This window comes from Tachypleus tridentatus, chromosome 10 (assembly GCF_004210375.1).
Source record: "Tachypleus tridentatus isolate NWPU-2018 chromosome 10, ASM421037v1, whole genome shotgun sequence".
NCBI classification, from domain to species: Eukaryota; Metazoa; Arthropoda; class Merostomata; order Xiphosura; family Limulidae; genus Tachypleus; species Tachypleus tridentatus.
The window spans coordinates 144,334,057-144,347,912 of record NC_134834.1 but is presented as its reverse complement, the minus strand read 5'-3'; the positions used below and the strand labels follow the sequence as shown (position 1 = coordinate 144,347,912).

The 13,856-nt window shown below is 32.7% G+C and overlaps 1 protein-coding gene across 1 annotated transcript in view; it reads left to right on the top strand.

Moving 5' to 3' along the window:
* Positions 1-301: 301 nt before the first annotated feature.
* Positions 302-13,856, top strand: part of LOC143230518 (vigilin-like) — a 49,124-nt gene continuing 35,569 nt past the window's right edge. Inside the window, exons 1-8 of the mRNA XM_076464224.1 lie at positions 302-428; positions 550-627; positions 3,845-4,117; positions 6,113-6,337; positions 8,654-8,860; positions 9,550-9,765; positions 10,383-10,589; positions 10,776-10,883. Of these exons, the coding sequence (XP_076320339.1) occupies positions 3,884-4,117; positions 6,113-6,337; positions 8,654-8,860; positions 9,550-9,765; positions 10,383-10,589; positions 10,776-10,883 (1,197 nt within the window). The 5' untranslated portion in view covers positions 302-428; positions 550-627; positions 3,845-3,883. The remainder of the gene's footprint in view (positions 429-549; positions 628-3,844; positions 4,118-6,112; positions 6,338-8,653; positions 8,861-9,549; positions 9,766-10,382; positions 10,590-10,775; positions 10,884-13,856) is intronic.

The window sequence follows — 13,856 nt, the reverse complement described above, 5'->3', positions numbered from 1 at the left end:
GCTTCATCTGACTTTTTAATCTTATATAGTTATGTAACTTGTCTGGATCCACATATTTGAATAATTTGAAGAAATGTGTTAAAAACAGTTTTTACTTCACCTTGGATTCTCACAAAGACTATTGTATCAATAAAAACAGTATTATTTCTGTGTTATAATTTTAAGAGTATTTTGTTTCAAATCATTTTTTTAATATGAAATCTTAACGGAAAGTTTTTGTTCAGAATAAATAATATGTAATTGTATTTAGTTTTTATGCTGTGTCTTTTAATACTACAGCTTGATTTTATTTCCGAAAAGGGAATTGGACTAAAATTGCCACATATCTCGAAACTTAACCAATAAGGTGTTTCGTGTCATACAAGCTTTGGACACGGGAGCAAGTAAACTCATGCTTGACGCACGATATTAGTAGACGACGTTGTGAGGTTAGTTTCGTTTGTTGGTAAATGATTAACGATTCGTATTTATAGTTTGTTTTCAGTTATAATTGGTTAAATTCATTATTGAATAGCTCTATGAAGTATTAACTTATGTTTTATATTACAGAATAAATCGACAGGAGACGAAATCTCGAAACGGGTGCTTCTAACTTTTTCTAGGACTGCCTTTCCTGTACACAGTACGGTAGGTCTCTTATCTTTATGTTGAACGTAGTTGACTAAATGACGAACAAATGTAGACGGGTAGTTAGGATTTAGGTGACACGTCGGCGAATGGGCCATACTTGTTTGTCCTAGTAAATTTAGTTTGATGGAATTAGTTGATGTTTTGTTAAACGGGGATTTCGAGAATAATACATACTTTTATTATAAACCTTTCGTATTAGCTGATTTGAATACAACTTGTATTTATTTCTTTAAGTTTTAACTTAATGAATTAATCATATTTGTAATTCATGGAATTCTTATAGTATTATTTGTCCATGTTAAATTTGTCAATTTTAAGTGTGAAAAGTCTAGTAATATAAAAGAAATGATAATCTTAAAAACACGTTTTTGTAGAGCAAGGTTTCAGAAGTATAACATCTTTATTAAACTTTTTTATTTATTTTTTTAATATTGCACAAAGCTTTCACTGTGTATTGAATACTTGACCCTACCAAATTTGATTTTGAGTCGGATGGTACTTATGAATTAAGTATAGTTTAAAAATAAATACAAATTAAGTGAGATTAAAAACTATCCTTTTTTTTGTAATATCTTCTGTAATATTTTTATTATCACAGACCTAGGTATATTTTGTTTTTATCAAGTGTGAAGGTTATTATTGTAGATAAATATCATAATTTTTTATCTGTAAAATCATTTATGTTGCTGTTAATGTTCTACATGAAATCAATGCTGCCAGTTCTGTAATCTTTAGTATGAAATGGTGCAGTGAATCATATGAAATTTGAAGTTGGATTTGATGTTTGCTTGAAATAACTAACTCGAGTAGAAAATCAATTAGACCTCTAATTTGATGTATATATTTTTTTATGTTTCAGTCCATCAAGTCTGAAATAATAGGACAAAAATTTGAGGCATGTTTAAAGTATATAAAATACTGTGTATTAACATTTGTATAATTTGTATTTGTTAAAGTGTGTGGATAAGTAATGGATTAAACCAAACATTAAAGAAAAAGCAAGATCCAATAACTGCTAGTTTTAAATATGCACAATAACTCTCTAAGGATTTGATAATTTCCAAGTTTTATGATCCACCTAATATCATTTTTGAGAAACTTGTAAATAGATTCAGAAAATACTTGAGGATGATGGTGATGAATTAGAATGTCCTGTCCATAGATCTCAACAAGTATAAAAAAAGTACTAACTATATTTGCCAGTTTTATGCACAGAGCACCCTGCCAGTACAGCAGTAATTCTATGGATTTATAATGCTAAAATCAGAGGTTCAATTCCCCTCGGTGGGCTCTGCAAATAGCCCAATGTGGCTTTGCTTTAAGAAAAATGCACACACTCTGTGCACAGTGTCGTGATATACTCCCTGTCAGTCATAGAAATATAGATGTTTTTGTTGATGTATTGGAATAAATTGATCAGGAATCTTCTGCATGGGCACAGTGGTAAATTTGAATATTTGTAACACTAAAGGTTTCAGTACCTATAGTAGGCACAACACAGATATCCCATTGTGTAGCTTTGCACCTAACACATGATATAGGGTGAAGAAGGATAGATAAATAGAATGAATGGAGTGTAAACAAAATGAACATTAAGTTAAAAAGAGTAAAGTAGCTTTGTACCAAATATGAAATTCAACTGGGATTCCTCAATAAATAAATTAATAAAATTTAAAGCTGTGTTGGTGTGTTTTTCATTAAATTTATCTTTTTATTTTGTTTCATGTGCTGTGTATGTGGAAAACCTTAAATTAAAGCAGAAATAAGAATCTAACTAAAGCAATAAATCTTTGTTACTGAAATACAATTTTGATACAGTAAATGTATATTTGTTATTATGCTGTTTATAATCAATTCACACATGTTAATATCTTTATACATAACATTGGATATGCTCTCTAGATTACGACTTGTTGCAGGTCCCTTTCTGGATGGTCCTTGGTATCCTAAGTTGATCCATATTCATTTTCCAATGCCGATAAGTGCAAGGGATATCCTTGTATTGGCTATTATAAATCTTTGTTTATACCCTTCCCAATATATATATTTGTTTGCCTTATCTTGCAGAAATTTGAAACATCAGATCTAGACATTAAAAAAAATTTAGACGTTGCAGTCTTATGTTATGCCAAAACTTCCTCTAGCAATTAATACTAAATATATAAATTAAAATATTAAGAACATGGCATATAACAATACTTATAGTCTGTATCTTTAAAGTAAAATTTAAATTTCTAAATTTGTTTTGGTTAGGTACCACTACTGTGCTATTTAAATGTTTTCCATGGTAGATGCCAATAGTTGCTGTATGTCACTGAGGTTTTGAAAGAGCCTTCTTCAGAATGTTAGTGGAATGCCATTTCTACTACCTCACCAGTTAATAAGATTCAATAAGGGATGGTGTATTTAAGTTGAGATTATATTGGATACAAGGGTTAGACAGCTGAAACTCGTACTATCTTGGAATGAATGTATATTCATCCACAATTTTGTGATTATTTGATAATTACATCTGGCTGTGAAGCTTATACCATTCTTTGATAAGGTTCTGAGTTACTGCATTACTTGGAGTCTTGCATTGTAATGCACTTTCAGTGCTGAAAGTCCAGAGATGATGATATAAGCATTCCACTGACTATTGGAAGTGTTATATTTGCCTTATTATTAGATTGTCATTATGAGGTAATTAAGTTATAGGAGTAGTATTAGTTTGGGCAAAAATTGTTGGTATCATTTACTTGTGATTTTACTGTAGTTGTTTAAACTTGTACTAGTTTTTGGTTTAACAAATTTTGTAAAGAGAATTTGTAATTAGTCTACCTGATGGTTTGAGGGTCTTGTGTAAAACTTCATTTCAAATTACACTACTGCATTGCTAAAGCCTAAATAAGATAGTTTCAGCTCAGATCAATAATTTTTGGTACTCAGGGATTTTTTTGTTTTTTCAAGTAATTTTCTTTTATCTGTGAATAATATAAGGTAGTAGGGGGTCAAACTTGAGATCTGTTTTGTTTAATTTTGACTTGTTTATTAAAAAATGAGTAAAAAGTATAGGCTCATTATATTGTACATAAACAATCAGGTATACACGATAAGCATATTCAAGCTTAATGTAACTAAATTTTGGCTTGTATGCCACATTTTTTAAAACCGTTGTTTTTCACCTAATCCATATAGGTATGATGTATGTATAGAAATTTTTTTTTTTAAATAGCTGTACTGTTCGACTTGGCACGTGTAACCGGCTCTTAAAATGGACGCAGTTCAACATTCTGCAGCCTATCAAAGCACAAATGAGGAAATTTCAGATGCTAGCCTGAAAGGTTTGTCTCTGGAAGGTAGTGAAGCATACACACCTCAAACTGTGTACAACTATGATGACCTTTTTCCGGCTCTTCCGGAGAAGGAGCTGATCCAGATGACACCGCAGACTGATATGGGACAATGGAACAGACAAATGAAAGTCCGAAGCTCTGTCATAACACAGGTATGTTGTTTCCTTTTCAAGTACTGCTATTGTTAATTATTTGATAAGATGGAAAAATCTATCCATCAGTAGAAGCTTCAAACAAGAACTCATACATATCTTTATATTTTTAAGTGGGTAAATGGCTTTGCATTGTCAAGTGATTAGGGTGGTCAACTCACAATCTGAGTCATGGGTTTGAATCTGCATCACACCAAACATGCTCACCCTTTGAGACAGTCAATCCCACTTTTCATAGATAAAAGAATAGCTCAAGAGTTGGCAGTGGGTGGTGATTTTCCTCTGGTCTTACACTGTTAAAACAAAATGAAGTGGATAAAGTTTGGTTTACAGAAAGTTTTGAGCAGATTTGAAATTTTCTAAGTAGTGTTTAAACAGTTTCTTTATCTTTATATAATAAAGTTTGAAAATTTTTTTTTATTGAGCTGGTTAAATTATAATGGTTGTGGGTGTAATCCAACTTGCATCTTTAAAATATTTGACAAATTTAAAAGGTTTAAGTTGCATCTTGGTTGATGTATGTATAACCAATTCAAAACAGTAAGTTTGTGTACTTTTCAAATTGTTTTGTCCTGTTATTCACTTAATGTTTATATTAAAGTTGTATTGGTTTTGACAGTATAATTCCACTCTAACCATTCATTACTTTGATGTAAAAATATTTTTAGAGATAATTAAAAGTCTTCAACACTTAGTTCATTGCAATAGTATGTGTAAAGTAGTTACTTGTATATAACGAAGTAAATATTATTGCCTATACAATTGTTAATTAAATGTTATACAAATGGGTATATGTGGTAGTTGGGGCTTGAAGGTTTTTCAGAATGAATTGTGGGGGATGCCATATGCAGGTTTTACAGAAAAACAAGAAACTTGTTCAGAGTTAAGATTTTGTGGAAAATAAAATGGTGAAACCAATAGTGTTCTGGCACTGTTTAACACTTTTTGCCAAGTTTTTGTGCAAACTAATTGCATATTAGCCTCCACTGTTAACAGACTGTGATGGTTATGTTAATTACTGTGATCGGACTTTCCATATTATGGTAGGTTGATAGATACTTGAGATGAGCTAGTTTGATATATTAGACCAGCATGATTACAATTATGTATGATACTAGGGTCAGTTTGGTTACAACCATACATAAGTGTTGTAACTCTTAATTCTCTTTAGCTTAATTTTTTTAAAAATGCTAAAAGGTAGATGTTTTTACATTTGTAGGTCACAACAAAATATTAATTTCTAAGACCCTGTTCAATTAACAATTTTGTATAAGTCTAGTCGAGGATATCATGAGAATTAAGTCCTGGTTTGGAATCTGCAATGATCGTTGATGAGCATTTTTTTTTTTAATTTTATTCTTAATTATTTTACAAGTTATTGAAGCAGCACCTTCCAGGACCAACATGATAATGAACAGGTAGGTAAATTAATAACAGTTCAGCAAGACCTTGTTTTGATCATAACATGTAACACTATGTTGTAACATTGCTTAGGGAAGTTTCACCTTTTTCATAATTGCTCAGCTATATTGGATGTTAATAACTGTCTGTTAAAAAGTATATGTATACTGTTCAGTTTTGAGAAATAGCACTTAAGTAAATCTTATGCAAAAATTTTAAGTTAAAAAAATGTAAAAAAAAATTAAGGAAAAAGTTTCATTAGATCTCGTTAGTCAACCATTAAAAAAAACTTTGCATTTTATTATTGTAACATATCAGATTTGAAAAATGATTATATAGTTTACAAATTAATTGTTATTAGTCTGTACATTAAGAAGATAAACTTGCATTCTTATGCTTTTTTTTTATTTGCATCTAGCTTTTTGATTAATCTGTAAACCTTTTTTCAAATGTTAAAATATAAATAATATAATAAGATCAGAAAATACTTAAGATAAAGCAGTTCACAGTTTTTTTGGGGGGGTTTCTTTTAGCATCTTTGTGACTGTTACATCTTACTAGTGTAATACTGATGCTTCCCTTTAACTTTTACAGGTGTTTCGAGTCCCTTTAGAAGAAAGGAAATACAGGGAGATGAGTACAAACCGCTTTGGTGAGCAGGGAGAGCAAGCCAAAACCTGTGCTGAGATCATGCAGAAAACTGGGGCTCACATTGAGGTCAGCTCTTCAAAGGATCAAAGCTTGACTATCTTAGTGACTGGCAAGGAGGATGCTGTACTGAAGGCTCGACGAAAGATTGTGAATGAACTGCAGACTCAGGTTTGTTCTGTGATAATATTGAAGTGATTTTTCTCATGTTTGTTTGACATTTATTGTAAAACTCAGAATATAGCAATATTAATAGACTAAAGAAAAATTTTAAATTGCATCTCGGTTAATTGTTTTTGCTTTTGACATCACAGCTTCTAAGTGTGTGTGTATATATTAGAAAACTGGGATATAATTTTTATAATGCGTTGTTCACTGTGGTGTTTTAAACCTGTATTTAGATTCTAGAATTAAAACAAAAAAGTGGTTTGTTAGGTGTTATTCCACCTAAAAACCAAAATATTGCTTCTCTGTTTTGACTGTTACAAGATCTTTTTATATGTTTAAAAATGGCTGGTATGGGTAGAGAAAGCACTAATAGAACCTGATGATGACTGAAGAAGGTCAAAACGTTGTTTGCTCCTCTACATAGTGCTTTTTCTATCCATACCAGTCATTTTTAAATATATAATTTTCTCTGCAAGTGGGGTTTTTCGTCATCACGAGTTACAGGGTCTGTTCATGGTGCCAGTGTCACTTAATGCTGCAGCATGGGCTACAAAAAGTTATTTAAGCCAAATTGTATAAAGGAAGAACAAGTTAAAATAACTTATTAACCTTTATGTGATACATTTCAAAATTAGTTGTTTTTTAATAATGGAAGCATTGTATGTCTTTTTTGGCAGTAACTCTTAATGGTTGATAATACTTTGTTTTGTTGTCATGGTTTTTGTGGGGTAATACTAAAATGTGGTTGTGTATGATAAAAGGGTTTAAATTACCATAGAATATTGGTACCACTAACCTGAGTGTAGTAAACCTTATGAATTATGATAAGAAGTTTCCAAAACAATGATTCAATGAAAAGTACACAAACAAGGAAAGTTATACTAGCTGAATATATTTTTAAATTATTTTCTGTCTCTATTTTGGATTGAAAATAGTGTTTCATTGAATGACCAATGATCCCAATTTTGTTAAATTAACTTTTTTCCCCTATTTATTGGTTCAGTTTTTATATTACTATGGAATGTACACATCTATATACTTTCATTATAGTTATATCCCTGATAGCTGTAACTTTGACAAGAACTAAATTAAAATTGTAAATTTATAAAATGCAATCCTTACTTATAGGTAAGTGAATAAAGTTTCCAAACAAGGAATTTAATTTTTGTTTCATCAATTTTCTGTAGCAGAATCTCTACTTTATTTCAACAATTAATAATTTTGAATACTTTTGTTTGTTTAATTTTTATGTTACATCAATATGTAGCACCATATATTTGGTTGATTTGGGGTTAAAAGATACTTAAATACATGCACAATATACTTACCATTTATTTAAAAAAATCTATATACATTTATTGGAATATTAAAAGTGGTTACCCACAGACTAGTCAAGTAAACTGGAGAATGTTTGTAGCAATGGACTGAGATGTCTAGAGGCTAGCCTGCTGACATGAAGAAAAACTTGCTGTTTTAGAAATGTTTCAAGTGTTACACCAAAAATATTGGCAACTTTTTTGGGTATTATTAGTATTGTCATGTCCAAAAGAAAGATGATGTAACAGAGATACTTCTGTACTTTAGATGACATCTTAAAATACTTTATAGTTCTTTTGTAATTTTTGGTTAACATAAACTGCAGTGTTCTACAGTTTTGGACAGTAAAAAGACAACAAGACCAAAACAACATGTTGAAAATAAACAGCAAAATTAAAAGAAACCAAAGTAAATTAGGGCTTTAACTAAAATATGGGTAAGGGAAAATTTCCCACACTGATACATCTATCCGTAAAGGTAGGAATCGTATGTTGATAAGGATACGCTGTCAGATGTGACCTTTAGTCACAAGCTTCAAATATGAAAGTGAAATGGAATGCTTTAAGAGCAATGTTTAGTATCTGAAGCTACTATTCACCATCTGTGACCACTTGTAGGAAACTAGTTGTTCTTTGAATGAAATTAAGAAACATAAATAGATAAAACAAGTTGCAACTATTTTTTCACAAGTCTACAGTGACCAACTTGTTTTCTGAATTGTCATTCTAACCTTCATGAAAGTCAATATGTATATAAAGAGCCTAATAAAACCTAAGGTCTTTAGGTCTGAAATTAAATATAGAATTTCCCACCAGTGTTCAAATCGTGCAGTGATTTTGTTTAGCGGCTACTCCAGTGTTTTGTCTGAGGTCCACAATGGTTGAGCAGTGTTGTTACTGATATTACTTTTAGTTGTTTTTGTTATTTTTTCTGAAAAGAAGCAAAAGGGAAATATTTACATGTAATAGATACTTTTCATGTGATATAAGATGTTTTTTCTAGGCTGTTATAAATATATCCATTCCAAAAGAACATCATCGTTTCATATTGGGTAAAAATGCCAAAAAACTGTCTGAACTGGAGCTGAGCACAGCTACTAAAATTGTTGTTCCTAGACCTGAGGATAACTCTGACATTATCAGAATCAGTGGAACCAAGGAAGGTACTGACAAGGCTGCACATGAAATTCAAGTTATTTCTGATGAGCAGGTAAGTAAATCTTGAAGTAGTGAAGTGTAAACTATGTTGATACATTGATGTAACCACACAGCTAAATATGATAACACACTGGAATGGTGTAATGTAACCACTCAGCTAAGCATGGTAATGCATCAGAAAGGCACAGTACGACCACACTGTAAGTGAAGTATCATCTAACAGGTAAATATGACAATTCATTGTGGAATATTGCAGAGAATCAGTGTTAAGAAATAATATTGGAAAAAACCTATGTATTTCTATTACTTATTTTTTTGCAACTAAATAAGAGAATATCTGTTTCAAAGGTTTGAAAGATGTATCTAGTTGATTTTGTACTTGCCTGTGGCTGTACATATTGAAAGTAAGGCATAAGAAAAGTATTCATAACCAAATTCTTCAATTAATATTACCTAATAATTCACATCCATAACTCTAGTTATAATAGCAATTTAGGTTTTTTTGAACTTTTGTATGATTGTCATTTTGAATATAAATTTAAAAATTCTTCTTATAATAGAATGAGTGTGTATGAAAAAAAATTGAAATGTATAATATTTTTTTACAACAGGTTAAAAAAGGCTTTTGGAGGATTAAACATTTTTAAAATACATTGATTTCTGCTTCTGAAACTGCCTAAATTTAGTTTTGAAGTATTTTGTGTTCTGTAAATAAAATGCTTTACTTTTTTTTTGTGATAGGCTAAACTTGCTTTTGAGAGGTTAAACATACCCAAGATTTACCATCCTTTCATTTGTGGACCCTATAATGAGTATATTAATCAGTTGAAGAACCAGACAGGTGCTCGTATCAATGTGCCACCACCTAGTGTCATCAAGGATGAAATAACAGTTGCTGGCGAGAAAGAAGCTGTAGCTGCAGCAAAAGAAGCCATCATGGAGATCTACAAAGAGAAGGTAACAGTGATTTAAGATTTATTTGTGTTTGTGCAGTAAAGAAAAAAAATAGATGATGAAAATGAAATAATTAATGTTGTTTTTAATTTTTACTCTAATTCTGATTTATAAATGACTTAAGTAAAATACATAATAATTACCACTTGCTTACTTAATCTAGTTCACACCATATGTTGTTTTTCATGAAATTGTTGATATAAATAGTACCTCTACCATCAACCATTACTTTGTATTCCAACTACCTGATGACCTGTGGTACTGAGTGAAAGGTGTTCTCACCCCTGGATTTAACAATTGTAGAGTGGTTTACATATTATTCTTTGCTTGCATTTATAATTTCTTAAAAATACCTCTCTCTGTCCATTGCTATCTAAACCTCACCCTGTAACTACCTAAAATCACATCATTTTATCAGGTGGTACCAAATCTTCATGCACACAATCTAACAATAACTCTCTTCTACCCTTCATCTTTATGTACTTTATCTAATACTGCTCCCTACCTATTGGTACGTAACCTTGATTTGTAAAAGAAAGTAACCAATTTTTTTATAGGACTGTTAAGTAACATTGTTGTGTATTAATGAAATAAATAAATAAATGTAATTATTTCTTCAGCAACGTAAATGCCAGACCGTTTCTGTTGAAGTAAAGAAGGCTCAACACAAGTATGTGATTGGTACCCGGGGTCAAACAATTCAAGAAATCTTGGCTCAGACAGGTGTATCGGTTGAAGTACCTTCGACAGACAATCCTTCTGAAACGATTACTTTACGTGGAGAGCAGGAAAAACTTGGACCTGGGCTGTCTATGTTGTATGAAAAGGTAGTCTCTTGTAGGTTTCTTACTGATAAGCTTAAGAAAGAAACTACTAAATAAATGTTATGCTGAAAGGAAATTATTTGGAATTTGAAATGTTTACTGAAACAAGTGGAGGGGGGAATTCCCCTCATTTTTATATCCAGTTTAGTAGTTCTTTTGCTTATGGTAGTAATATTTTTTGTTCTTTAGGCTAACAGTGTAGTAATGGCAGAAGTTGATGCTCCGAGTTGGCTTCACAAGTACATCATTGGAAGGAAAGGAGTTAATATTAAACATGTGACTCAAGACCTGACTCGAGTGAGATTTGTTATTAGTTCTATACAATTAGTTTAAAATTTGTATTCATATTAATTCATAATATATTCAACAATCACAGACATACAATTGAAAACTTTAAAAATATAAATCAATAAAGTTTTTTGTTGATAACATTATAATATATGGCTTGCATTTAGCATGAGTCACCAATGATTCCAATAAATTTTTTAAAGCTGCAGCAAATCCATAATATAGATATTTTAGTGTCTATAGTAATTGATATATGGAATTAGTGATCAGGGACTAAATATTGAAATTTACCAAAGAATTTTGTGAAATGAATTGGAAATGCTGAGGTGAGAGTTATATTTCTGAAATATTAATTATAAACCTATGGTAAGAATTGCTAATGGATTTATCAAAATGTTGAAAATGCAACATAATTTTCATTGTTTCAAGAAAAATTGAGTTCTCTTTTAAATCTAGTGGTCACTCATTTTACAGGTTTCAGATATAAAATAATAGGAACTGCTTACTATTAAGCTAAATCCATGATATTTAGTGTTGTTATTTGTAACCAGATCAGCAAATTCAGGAATTTGGTTGAAAGATCCATGAGAATGTATCTGCTAAGGTTATAGTCAGTCATATGTTTTGTCCGTCACGTTAACATACTTTCAGTTATCACATGTAAGTATTACATATGGTTTTTTAGACCATTTTGAAAGGTGCTATAGAGTACTGCTCTTGTGTGGCTTCTGTAGAACCACTGTCATGGTCTTTCATATTTTTTTACAGTTCTAACAGAAGTTCCTACATCAGCCATTGTGGTATGCTTTAATCTTGATTTCTTTGTTGTGGCAAGAAGTTAAAATTTTCACTACCTCTGTTGTTTATCCAATAGTTGGACATGGAACATTCCCCCAACTTTTGCTGGAATTGCATCATCCCTTGCTATACTGATAAGGTTTAACATTGAACATACTCCATTCTTCAGTCAGAGTCAGAGATTCTTGCTGTTTTCTCCACTCAAGGAGTTTCTGCAGTGAGGCGTATCTCCACTTGCAAAGATGGAATTACGATGCTGACCAATATCCTTATTTTGACATTTACATCACCACGTCCATCAAGGTAGGTTATCTTAATTGCGGATAGGGTCATACATTCTAAACCCTCTCCGATGTTTCCAGTGTCAGCAGTTTGGTCACTCAAAAACTACATGTCCTGGTTCTTTGACAGGTGTTCGTTGCAGCAGCAAGGACCATGATGCCTATGAGTGTGAAACAGACCCTCATTGCATCAGTTGCAATGGCTCTCACCTGTCCTACTTTCGTTCTTGCCCTAAATGGTTGGAAGAAAAAGAGGTGGATCATTTGAAAATGATTCATAACATTATTTATCTTGAGGCTCGAAAGTTGCTGTCCACCACTTCTTCTCGGACATATGCTGCTGATCTTCATTCCATTACTACAGTGGGAGTCCAGACAGATCTTTCTGAATCATTCTCAAAACAAATGAAAAGTCTTTTGACCTCCATGGTTAAAAAAATTGATGAATCAACTTCAACACCCATCTCTGTCCCTTACATGCATTCCAATAAATCCCAAGATCCATTTCCTTTGCTTCTGGCTACAGGCATTTCCTTGGATACATCTCTCACCCCAAGATGCAAAGCAATCATTTGTTCACATCCTCAGTCATTGGAATCCTCTTCCCTGGGTTAATTGGGCAGGATCCATGGAGGTTGAAAGGACCTCCCACGAATAAAGACACTAAAGAAAGAAGACGTGGTCAAAAATAGAAGGGCTCTAAACCCAATTCACTTACACATAAATAACAATGACCACCTTGATACAATGGAACTGTCCAGGTTTACGTTCTAATCTGGATGACTTCAAAACACTGGTTGCTTCCTACCATCCTGTATGTCTTTCCTTACAGAAAACATTTCTGAAACCTGCAGGTACAGTCACCTTTTAGCAGTTTTCTTTGTACAGAAATGACAGGCTGTGTGATGGACGAATGCATAGAGGGGTGGCACTGTTGGTTGATCAGCATGTGCCTACCCTATCTTTGCCACTTGACACACCCTTGGAGGCTGTAGCCTTCCTTGTTTTATTGGGTCATACCATCACTGTTTCTTCTCTCCACCTGTTGCCTGGAGAGAACTGATCAATCAGACCTTGATGCTCTTGTTAAACAGTTTCTGTCTCCCTTTCTAATCCTGGGGGACTTGAATGGACATCATCCCCTCTAGGGAAGTGCTGATATTGATAGGAGGGGTTGCTCTGTAGAGCATATGCTCTCTAATCACAACCTTTCTCTTTTCAATACTGGTTCTTCTACTTCTTTTCATGCTCCTAGTCAGTCCTTTACTGCTATTGATATCTCAGTTTGCTCCCCTTCACTATTCTTCCATTTTTCATGGAGGGTTGACAATAATCCTCGAGGCAGTGATCATTTTTCTATACTTTTGAGAGAGACTAATGGAAGCTGAATCATGCAAACTGGCCTTCTTTCACTGCTCTTGCAGAACTTGATCCTGCCATTGTCTGTAAGCCATCAATAGATGAATGTGTGACAGCAGTAACTGACTGTATTATAGAAGCAGCTGTTCAATGTACTCCTAAAACCTCGATACATTTTCCATGATATCCTTTTTCGTGGTGGAATCCTGCGTGCCACATTGCATGGAAGGCTCAGAAATGGGCCTGGGATATTTTCCATAGATATCCCACTCTCTCGAACTGCATTGCTTTCCAGCATGCCTGTGCACATGCTCAGCAGGTAAAATGTCAAAAGCCAGAAGGAATCTTGGATTAAGTTCACAACCAGCATATCTTCTACCACCAGTTCCAAAGTCATTGGACAAGATTTGTAAGGTCAGTGGGCAATATAATCCTGTCACCCTCTCAATCTTGCTCTCTGATGGCCGGAAGTAGCTAATACCCAGAGCATTGCCAATACTCTAGGTGAAAGCTTTTGCTGGGTATCTAGCACTTCTGCTTCTTC